Source organism: Limulus polyphemus, unplaced genomic scaffold (assembly GCF_000517525.1).
Source record: "Limulus polyphemus unplaced genomic scaffold, Limulus_polyphemus-2.1.2 Scaffold255, whole genome shotgun sequence".
Classification (NCBI taxonomy): Eukaryota; Metazoa; Arthropoda; class Merostomata; order Xiphosura; family Limulidae; genus Limulus; species Limulus polyphemus.
In genome coordinates this window covers 578,365-590,966 of record NW_013665865.1, presented here as the reverse complement: position 1 = coordinate 590,966, position 12,602 = coordinate 578,365, and the positions used below count along the sequence as shown (strand labels likewise).

The 12,602-nt window shown below is 31.7% G+C and overlaps 1 protein-coding gene across 1 annotated transcript in view; it reads right to left on the bottom strand.

Annotated features, from left to right (window-relative positions):
- LOC111085158 (synaptotagmin-10-like) overlaps positions 1-12,602 on the bottom strand; it is a 38,857-nt gene that overhangs the window by 16,030 nt on the left and 10,225 nt on the right. Inside the window, exons 2-3 of the mRNA XM_022382535.1 lie at positions 4,205-4,567; positions 1,113-1,309 (exon numbers count right to left, since the gene is read on the bottom strand). Coding sequence (XP_022238243.1) covers positions 1,113-1,309; positions 4,205-4,567 — 560 coding nt within the window. The remainder of the gene's footprint in view (positions 1-1,112; positions 1,310-4,204; positions 4,568-12,602) is intronic.

Sequence of the window (12,602 nt, the reverse complement as noted above, 5' to 3'; positions counted from 1 at the left end):
ACTCAATGCTAGTTTCTTGTCTCATCCTGTGTCAGTTATATTCAGTCAACACTGATTTCTTAACTCAATCACTGACTATTATAACCATCCAATGCTAGTTTTCTTTTCTCATCCTTTGTCAATTATATCCAGTCAACACTGGTTTCTTGACTTAGCCAGTGACTATCGAAATTACACAATACTAGTTTTTTTGACTAGGTTAGTGAATATCAAACAGAAAACAAACAAACAAGCAAAACATTACTTGTCTGACTCATACAGGCATTATTATAACCAGAAAAAAGTATTTTTATAATCTAAATAATGAGTGTAATATCTATGGGATTTTGAATCCGTTTTAGTTCACCATATAGAAAAGAAATCTTAAACATGTATATAATGAATGTAATATTTAGAAAAAAAAACACCTTTTCGCATGGTACATGATATCTATTACATATATGGTTTCCCATTTTCTTGACTTATTCAGTAATTACCGTCTTTAGATAACATTGCTTTCATAACTCGCATAATATAAAAAAAAAAATCATACAATGCTAGAACTTAATTAATGACAATATCAGACAATATCACTTCCTAACAGCAACTATTTTGATCATTTGTTTATTTTCGTGCAAAGCTACACGAGGGTTATCTGCGCTAGCCGTCCCTAATTTAACAGTGTAAGACTAGAGGGAAGGCAGCTAGTCATCACCATCCACCGCCAAATCTTGGGCTGCTCTTTTACCAACAAGTAGTGGGATTGACCGTCATATTATAACGCCCTCACGGCTGAAAGGGCGAGCATGTTCGGTGTGACGGGGATTCGAACCCGCGACCCTCGGATTGCTAGTCGAGCGCCCTAACCACCTGGCCATGTCGGGCTCTATTTTGATCAAGAGAGTTCTTTAGTTATGATTATTATTTTTTTACCTTATGTACATTTTTGTTATCACTTTTAACTAATATTTCGTAATTTTTTGTTTTTCAATGATTGTAATAAAGGTCGTAACAAATAACTACTTTACAAGTTGCTCTAAAACAGATAAAAACCCTCAGTTTTTGGTTATCATCATTTTTTAATACTTAAGAAATACCGAGTTCGATTTGAACGACAATAATTGTCTTCTTACTCTGACAATTAATCCTTCCACATCTTCATCGTATTTAAGAGCAAAGTGGAGTTTGCCGCAGGGGGTTCCGAGGTCTAAGTCGTCTCCCAACTTACCCCCAAGCTCAGTGGAGGTTTCACTCAGTAGTTGTTCCCTCTTGTACAATTCAGGCTTGATTTCTCCAACAGATGGCATTTCACGGGGTGGCTTGTTACAAACTAAATAAATAAATATATACATTCATGTTGACTGTTTAACAAGAGAGGCAAACTTTTTGAAGTTATTTTTTATAAAAACAACAACAAAAAGGTATATTATTTTAGTAAGTAGTATGTATTTATTCTATGAGTTATTTTAGTATTTAATAATCTAGATGAAATAACAGGACAGAAATTATATACAAAACTTATTTTCACTGTTTTTCTTTTTTTTTAAAAAGGCCGCTATTTCATGCGGAATTGTTTGAATGTTTGCTGTTATTTTACATATTTACAAATTTCATATTGTGGTATATTATTAGAGATAGGCAATCAAACAATACATTTTTAACAACAAATTAAAATAAGCGTAAATTTTGCTTATTTCTTAGTTGATGGAGATCGTCTTTAAAACTTTCTGGAATAACTTTAGCATGTGAATAAAATCTTTGATAAAATAGGTCTAACTTTTTCCCTACAAATTCTACAGCAAATAAGAAGCATATGAAATGTTAAATGCAAAAATAACAGTCATTATGAAGGGTAATTTTTGTCTTCTAAAAAATGATATACTTTATTAATAGGATAAAATTACATAATCATAGTTCTTAAAAATAAAACATGCATGTAGGTATTAATAACTCATCATGATAAAGAAAAGACAGTCAGCTACCAGAACATGCAGCTACAACTTTCAGTACAAGGGCTTTGTCCGGTATTGAGACTAACGGTTGGATTGACTGTCACTCTCATAACGCACCCACAGCTGAGAGTGTGCAGCATATTTAGCCGTTTCGTTAAGGAAAGCTTGAGCCTTTCGACATGCCACTCGACACGCTAACCATTAGGCCACGACTAGTTGAACATACATATAAAGAAAGTTTACAGCGCCGCCAATGTTTGTGGAAACTTATGAAATATAAATTAGCATGTTAATACTAAGTATGTCAATAACAATAAAAAAATATCACGACAATTTTATAGCATGTGAATATTAAATACCTAAAATGATAGGAAACCGAACGTTTTTTCGAAAAAATATCCAAATCATAAAAGAGGAAGGAAAAGTTATTCATTTTAGGAACACAAAAACGAAAAGCTTCATATCCAAAAATTAACGAGAAAAAATGATAAAAGCCCATTAAGAGCAGAAAAGACTGTATTACATTCTCACCAAACGTGCACTGTAGTTGGAATGATAATACACTTAGAGGCATAGCTGAGTGCTAAATATATGTAGAAGGAGTACAAAGAACGAAAGCATTACGACACCACATTGTTATTATGTTATAGGGAAATATTCGTTTAGGAAACTTAATAAGAAATAGCCAAATCCTATTTATTTAATTAACAAGTTGTAAAACAATACCAATCTCCTAGGGAAACTAAGAAACTTCTAGATAATTAAAACAACAACAACAACAAAAACAAACAAAAAATAAAAATAGTTTGCGTAATCTTATTTATGTTATTTTCTAGGATCTTACCAATGGTTTGTGAGGACTGGCGTGACCTAATGACTAACATGACGAAATGTGAATCTGAAGATCTATTATTCTCATTCCGTTGTGTCAAAAATGTGTTCCTCACTTTTAAGGCTGTAAGTACGTTATAGTCTATCAATTCAAAATTAGGAATGCCCTCCGGGTGACAGCGGTAAGTCTATGAACTTACAGCGTTAAAATCCGGGGTTCGATTTTCCGCGGTGGACATACCAGGTAGCCCAATGTGACCTTTCTCTAGAAACGAGTTAGGAACAATTAGCTGAGACAGCCCTTGTGCAGTTTTGCGTGAATTTCCGATAGCTTGTTTTTATTAAACAGTGTCTTACGGTTCAGATATATTAATTCATAATTTGTAAATTTTTAACGAAAATAGAGAAGATAAAAAAAATGATTTATTGAACGCACAGATTCATACTCACTGTCGTTAAGAACACTCATTTTGTTAATAGTTATGTTTTCCTTTCATAAAGAGGATTTTCTTTAGAGGATTCTAATGCCGAAAGTCCTTGAAATTCTTTCTATTTAACGTCGCTTTTCATTTATAGAGTTTCTAAAGTTACTTAGAATAATCTAAGCATTTGCTTTAATGTTTGATGTTTATGGGCATTTCAATACGCCTTAAAAAGATGGAACGCTAATATAAAGAAAGTACTTCTGTATCTGAAAAAAATCCGAGAAACTCACTTTTCTTATTTATTAGTACTATTAAATATTTAACTCTATATCATTCCCGGTTTTATTTGTCCCCTTATTATAATACTGAAATAAATAATAAAAGCCGATTTTTCTATTTTTCCCTCATCCTTATGGCTCCCCAGTGTCACAGCGGTATGTCTGCGGACTTACAACGCTATAATCCGGGTTTCGATACCCGTTGTGGGCAGAGCACAGATAGCCCATTGTGTAGCTTTGTGCTAAACTTCAGACAAACAAACTCATCCTTATATGAAGCAGTTTCCTATATTTTACATTAATGAATACTTTTTTCATGGAAAAACAAATTCGATGCCCTGAAGATAAGAATCTCATCAATTGGTGTTTATAAGACTAAAAAAAGTATCTCTTATCTGCCCAAATTAACCTATTACGTATTCACTGGGGAATCATAATATAATGCGTTATTTTTACTTATGAGGTTTATTCTAAAACGATTTACTAGCATCTACCAAGTTAGTCTCGTTTTTCAGTGTCTTAGCTTGTATTAGCATATTTTATTATATGTTGCTATGACGCTTGGGTTGTTTAAACTTTCATCAGACACAATTTAATGTCCTAAGCATTTAACGGGTCTCGTTTGATTATCTTTCTGAAAATAAGGAAACGTTCTCTGTATTTTGTGTCACAGAGAAGCATTATTACTAACATATTGTGGAAACTAATTCAGCTGAAGTATATTCAAACAATTACTTACTTTCAAATGGAACATTGTAAATATCCAGTCGGTGAGAAAGTTGTCTCTGAAATGATAAATGACGAGTTGGAACAGTTGGTAAAGTGGTTTGACGTGGAGGAGCGATTTTCTTACAATGAACTTCTTTTGGAATTTCTTCTGTTATATGAGGCAAACTGTGGCTTATCTTCAACGATGGGGTGTTAATGGACTCTGATGACCGTGTATTTGGCATTAGGTTAGCACTATTGTCATTTGTAGAATGGTTTGGTTGAAGGATGGAGATTAACCAGCGATAGCTGAAATAAGTCATCACGCCTACAACTGCTGCAACTATAATTATGATAACAACAATAAGCTGGGGCACTGCAACATATTCAGTATCTAAAAAAAAAAGATTGAAGAAACTTATCATAATTGTTGCAATAACTACAATAACAATATGCAAATAGGTACAACAACGTTAATTTTGTAAGGTTTTAATCGATAGTTTTTGTTTTGGAAGAATGTACTAATATTTCGTAATGATATCTTCAAGAGCACTAACAATTTGGTAGCAAAGAGAAACTTATTTGAACTTTAGAAATGCTAAATGGTTGAAGAACTGAGAAAAAAGCATATATTATAAATAACTATTTCACTGCCTATCTATGACACACGGAGGTATGTGACCTATTATGTTCAACCTTATTTATAGAAGCTTGTAGCGAAAAGTTTAAACATAAATAAAAATAACGATATTTGAGCAAAAGAGTAGTAGATTTGATCCATTATTTACTAAGATAAAGAACATTAGTGTTGATTGGATAATTTGCTGTGATTAGTCAAACCCTGAAGTTCTCTCTGTATATATCATGTATATATACTAGACAATGAAATGTGCCCCCCACTTAAGCAATGAATTAAATTAAGCCAACAAAAAACGCCATGTCAGACTCTAAATAATAAACATATGCAACGGCTATACGAGTAGTGTGTTTATCACTACTCGCAGTGGTAAACAAATTCTTTAAACCTAATCTGTCTGGAATTATTTTGTCAGGGATGACTAGGTAAGTTGTGAGATATTGTTTTATATTGCTTACCCTGACATGCTATTACGACTGAAACACCAGAGAAACCCGAAGGATGTATTGATTGTATGGGAGTTTGATACATGATGAACGAACGAAAACAACAACAAGAAACAGTAAAGTGAAAGTATAGTACCAGAGTGAGAAAGATATAATAAGTTTTGAAGTGTATGATATAACAAATTAAGACATGCCGAGTGCATTGTAAATACATTGTTTCATATATTTTATTATAAATTACTATGATATGTATACATATATATGCTGAATATAATAGCATCAATTTTGATCTGATTTCTTCTTTTATTGTAGAATAATAAGCTAAATATAGTGATAACCGTAGTGAATGTGATGGTGCAAATTCGTATCCTTATAACTACAGTAATTTCTGAGAAGCGATTTACACGTTTATAGAGTTCTGAAACGTTTATTTTCGATCATTAAAACTACTGTAGTTATTCATATAGGTTATGAAACATTCGTGCCCTTCATTGAAAATTACTGTAAAGTTCAGAAAATTATTCGAAATTCAATTTTAAGTTAGTTGAATGTGTTAGAGAAGACGAACGAAATTCATTTGTTTCATAAACGTCTTAAAGAAATTATAAGGCAGTTGTAAAAAAAAGAGTAGGGTTCTTGATCAGTCACAAATGGAACTTATAGCATAGAATATTCATAAGGAATGCTACACATACATAAACATATATACGTTATTAAAGTGAAAGAATAGAAATACAAAACTGTATACGTTGAAATTCAAATTGTGTTTGGTTGTAAACAAAGGAAAACACGAAGTAGGATATATACGGATCAAGTAGCATATGTATAGGTACAAGCTTCATTTATTATTTATTTTAGCTTTGGGTTCTATTTTTGTTCGGACTTGAAATATTACAAGCCTTCGTGTAATCCTGATTTTAAGCTGCACAAACACGTCATGGAAAGCCATCTAAGAAAGAATAACCGGAGTTTCGGAATATCACCGGTAGTAAATTAAAATTTATTATAAGTTTCGTATTTTTCAAAAATTATTTTTTTTATCAATATAAACAGGTAATTGTGAGGACTGGTTATTGGCAGATATTAAGTTATGACAAAGTTTGCATCTTCCTTCAACTTTAACACGTTTTTAATGCGTTGTCAGTAAAGCTCATATTTTCCAAGTTAATACAACCTATTTTAGTTTTCTCTCTTGAATATAGTAGTTGAACTTAATATACATACGGGATTTCCAGGATTCCTTGACAGCTCGTATTTCGTATCAAAATAAAAAATAAATGAAGTTCATAAAATGATGAAAGAAACGAGTTTCCTTATAAAGGCCAAAACCAAATATTCGAACAAACAAAGCCTTTCCTCTGATTATTAACATGCTGTAAAAGAAAAGTGTAGTATTATGAAAATGTACTCACTTCAAAAATTCTGAAATACTTTGACTGCAGGACACCATGTACTTCCCAAAGTTTCATTAACGGACACAAAACTTTTAAAACTTTCAGAAGGCAAACAAAGCTGCTGTAAATATATTAAGTTTGTCTATACAATCAATTTACAGCGTGAATACCAAAGTCTTTAAAAGAAAGTAGAATTTGCGTCTAATTCAAACAGGCAACGTCATCAACGATTTTTAAATACGACATAAGAACCTCCTTTTTCATAGCCGTCCATTTTCAAATCACGTGTAAAACTAGCTCCACTTGTACGCGGTGCTGATAATCGTACTGCTACGTTACAACCAGAAAGAGTGCGTGACTTTACGCGTTTTAATGCAGAACTCTTTCATTGTTCGTTCGGAAGTAATAGTAACTTATTAATCTACTTTATATTCAGACTGCCTACATATTTTCAGAAACTAGATTAAAAAACATAAAACTCTCTGAGTGTATTTGATTAATACAGCTTCAGTATACATTAAGTTTCCCATAAAAACGTTTTACGAAAATACTTATAACAAGATCGTTAAAATAAATAATACATTTTATGTGTAAACATTGATGTATTAAACCTGGATGATTATTATTGTGATATTTCTCTTTGAATGGTTATTCAAAATTAGCGACTCTTTTCACCACATTGTGGATGTTCGAAAGTAAATTAAAAATAAACCCATGTAAACATTCTGCTGAACTTTCAACGATTGTACCAAAATTTGAAACGGTGGGTTTATTTTTCTGTTTGTAAGTAATTTCCGCTCATTATGAGATAATCTAGCTCTTTTGCTAGAGGATTACTATGACGTCCTACTTATATACCTAAGGGCTTTGCTTTCAATTTTTTTTCCAGTAATATCTATTGGTAAAGTTCTCAGCAAATATAGAGCGCTTCCAGTTCGTATAGCCAAAAGATGAAGACAACATAATGTATTTGGACAAATGTTTTGACGTATTTATCAAGCTTTATTGATTGACATAAGTGTGTTTGATTGCTTGACTCCACAGAAACGTAATGCGAATTTTTCGTAGACTAAGGAAATGTCGCCTGGCATCAACTGAAAATAGGTTTATTTCTCCATTGATGCTGATATAAGTACGACGACAATTAAGCGGCAATTTTTAGCATTGGTATAGTTTACTAGTAAGTTTCCATTATTACACCAAAATGCTTTTCTATGAAAATATATCATAGATTATTTTGAAAATGCATGGTACAAATTCTTGTTAATTTGCTTATATTTAAATTTTCGCCTTCGACAACTTCAGGTACATTCGTGGTTTTAATCATTCATAAGTTATTTCAGCAACGAAATAAATCTTGTAGTTTATGGGATCCATGTTAGAATAACATGTAGTCTTATAAAATGTTTCACCAAATTTAATAATCACCAAAATTTGATTTAAAACTTTCATTGCTTATACAGCAACATGCAGTTTAATCGATATTACGGGTCTCTCGGTGGATTGTTCGTTTGTTTGTAATTAAGCACAAAGCTGCACAATGGGCTATCTCAGCTCTGCCCACCACGGGTATCGAATTCCGGTTTTTAGCGTTGTAAGTCTGCAGACATACTGCTGTGCCACTGGGGGGGGGGGCTCTCGGTGGAACATCGGTAAGTTTACGGATTTACAACGCTAAAATCCGGGGTTCGATTCCCCGCGGTTAACACAGCAGATAGCCCAATGTGGTTTTGTTCTAAAAAACAAACAAGTAATCGATATTCTTAGTATAAACGCTAAAAGATAACCTTATTATCTATACTAATGTTTCACAAAAATGATTTGCCTGAGGCATATCCCGGTTTCTAAGAGATTTTATAATATAATTATCAGGAAGTCGAGTCGTAAAAATGTAATATTCTTGATGGTATAGAGCACGCGATGTTGAAAAATTCTTAAAACATTTTTTTAACGAAAAACTTTGAATACCAGGTTTTAGAAGTAAAGTCAATTCAGTATGTCCTCGAACTTAAGAAATATCGAATTTTCTCTGTAAAATACACATAAGATCCTATCGGGATATTTTCCAAATAATTGTTTGGATAAATTCTTACTAAATTCTTTTGCAAAATTATTGTTCATAATTTCTAAACATAAATAAAACTCGAATACTACAGAATAACATACACATTAATGAAAAAAGTTTGTAGCATTAATTAACCAAACAAACATGCTCGCCCTTTCAGCCGTGGGGGCGTTATAACTATTCCACTATTCGTTGGTAAAAGAGTAGCCCAATAGTTGGCGGTGGGTGGTGATGACAAGCTGCCTTCCCTCTAGTCTTACACTGCTAAGTTAGGGACGGCGGACGGCTAGCGCAGATAACCCTCGTGTAGCTTTGCGTGAAATTCAAAAAACAAACTAACAATATATAATTAATCCCAAAATGCGTGATTTTTAAACGTCGTGGTTATGGTTTACTAGTTAATTTCTTTGTTCGTGGAATAATGATCTAAAGAAAATGATGCTCTTGTTAAGCAAATCTTGAAAGGTGAACTGTTTTATAAATAAATAATACAAAACGATCATTGAGGCCTGTAACAGCTAACGTTTATTTGTATTTATTGTTTAGTTAAACACAAAGATGATCATTGACTTCAAGAAAATTCTGTGCGTAGACGGGGTTTTATGGTTCTAACTCATATTTTTTCCTTTCTTGTAAACCCAAGTGAACCCCTCTGTGCAGACAAAGAATTACTTGGTCGAATAACAAACTAGATTGAAGGAGTATAGGATACTATTCCTGGTTCGTATTAGACTTTCAGAAAGACAAAAGAATCTTCATAGTTTCTTTGACCATAAAAATCCAGATGGTTATTTTTGTCAACACGTCTCACTTGGTCTTTCCAAATACGTGCGTTGTAATTGAATCAGAGACAGATGGAAATGACAAGCTAAAGTTGTAGAATGACGTGATCAGAGGATTTTACCTTCACAAACGACTTGTTTCATGTATTTCTGAACAAAAAAATTTGATTGACAAGAACACGTGAGGAGTTGACATATTGTGGCGAAACTTCAAGAATAGCCCAAAACCATTTCTTTGTTTCCCTGAGAATGGTAGTTGTCATATACTAAGTAATGCATTAGTTAAACTTTAGTATATACATACTTATAAACTGTGGTTGAGTTAGAGGTATTAGATAAGCGCAAAGAGGACTCAGCTCTTGTTTAATATAGATCAAGTATTAAAACACGTAAACGGTAAAGGTTAGCAGAGTGTAATAAATAAAGTATAGATATTTTGAAGATTACGATAAGTTACAAATTTAATGAAGATATGTTTGTAGAACATTTGTGGATAAAGTTTCAACTTTTGAAATGTGCGAGTTTTCTTGTTTTAATCTTACCGAAAATGTTACTCAGAATTTAAACAGTTAAAAGTAACGTAAACAGATGGTTACTCCAAGACAAAATGAGAAGGCGTAAATGGAAATCACAGAGTTTGGTTTCAATTTTACTTTAGCATGCGGTAACGAAGAAAATATATTACACCTAATTTATAAATATTTTGATAATATTAACACCAGCAATATAAAATGAACACCTTTAAAAATATCATCAACTGTCTAACTAAAAATTAAAAAGTATCATCTATGGTTCCATGTGTTTACAGGATAGTTCTTGATAATTCCTACTTCCCAGTGTATCAATATTTAACATGATTGTTCTGAGAATTTTCTACATAAATTATGACCTAATTAAATTTATTGTAACCACGTTTTTCTTTCTTAAATATTTAGTTGTTGCAAAACGCGTAGCATATCAGATTTTGTATTTATTTATATAAACTATTTTAATTTGTTGGTTTATATATGTTATAAACTTATATATTATTGCTCATAATTTATGAACATAACAAAGTCAAAACTGGAAATAACATAAAATACTCTAAAATAAAATTCACGTTAGTGAAAAACTTTGGTTTTATTAGTTAAACAGATATATCATATTTCATGTAAATTAATAACTACTGAATAGCTTGGAAGAATAATAATCTGAGTGGAAGAATAATATAATATATGTGCATTGTATTATTAATTAATTAAAGGAATTGAAATGTAGAATACTTTAATACATTTGATAATAATTGGCTAACTCTCGATGTTCTCTGTATTTTAATCTGTAATTCTAATATTACCTCTTGGGATTTAGAATAGATTTAAATGTACTTATCATTTAAAAAAATGTTTGTTTGAGTTATTGAAATGTGTTAAAAATATTTATATGCCACTAAAGGAAATGTAGCTAAAATGATCAACTAAAAGAAATCTTGGAAGTGGTAAGTACATAGTTTTATACAATCTTAAACTTATGTTTGTCAGTAAAAAATAGATGTTTATTTGGGTTTTATTTAAACAGCCTAAATAATTATGAATCACGTGTATATGCTAAAACTAATGATGTTTAGAGCAATTTTACTTCTCGCTCGTGTGCCTTTTCACTGTACAAAATGTACAGAATTCCTTCATAGTATATTAATGTGATAAAAAATAGTACTATATCTGATATACTAATGATTAAGTGTATAACGTTTATTTTGAAATATTATAATGCTTTTAACTATAGATAAGTTATCTACTATAAATGTTCTTTTAGACATTAATTCCAATAATTATAAAGCTTGGTATAAAAAAGAATAGGCGTGACTAGAGAACTGTGTTTTGTCATTAAGACTGACTACCAGTAGAGCATGAAGATGTTCCACCCTAGCTAACAACAGACGTAATTGGTGAATTAAAACTGGCTACCAACAGAACTTGACGTTACTTCACTATAACCTAGCAACAGGCATGGCTTGTAAACTACATACGTTCCATTGCTAAGGTTGACTACCATCACTACATGACGTTACTTCACTATATTTTAGATTGGTTACCAGTTGATGCCTGATGATGTTTGACTGCAGCTAACAACAAGAGTGACTAACGAACTACGTTTTGTTACTAAGGTTGGCTACCAACAGAACTTGACGTTACTTCATTATAACTTAGCAACAGACGTGACTAGTGAACAGCCTCCCGTCACTAAGGATAGTTACCAGCAGTAATTGACGTTAGTTCACTATGCCTTAGATTGGCTACCAGTATAGGCCTGATGACGTTTCACTGTAGCTAACAGCAGTGCGATTGATAAACAACGCTAATCAATGAAGATAAACCAAAACGTGGTGGCAAAAACAAAAAGGTTTAAGGAGTCGCGACTAAAATATTTTATATTTATATGAATAGAATCCTTATGTTTGACAATTATAGTTTGAATATACACACCCATAAGATATACCTGGTGATCATTAGTATTTTTAACAGTATAAAGTGTCTTTAAATTCCAAAGTGTATTCCCATTTGCGCATAAATCAATTAAAATACGAAAACATCGATAATTTGATATACTTTGATCAATAAAATTAATGACATTTATTGTTTTTTTTTTATAATGATTACACTTTGCGATCAAAATTTTATGGAGTTTGATAAACCAATAATAAGATACAGATGAACCATAAAAAAAAAGTTCAGTAACAAGAGGTAGATATAATTAGTCAAGAAAATATATCTTTCTGCAACATATTGTAGATTGTTGAAGAAATAAACAATAAAGCGATATATAAATAATATAGATAAAAGAACGACAATAGCATCTTTGCCACAGAAAAAAGAATGAAAAGGTTTGCACAGTGCTTGTTTTACAGACACCATACATTATTTAAAATATAACAAGAAAATTAGCTGTTATTCAGATATTTAAAAGTCAGAATGATTAATAAGTAACAACGAAACACGTAAGTACAAGTAAAACGTTCTCCACGACTCACTATTTTAATACATTGTAAAAACATGTGTATATATATACATTACGACCGGTTTTAGAACATTCCCTAAATAGACAAATAAAAATATAACCGCCAGTTAT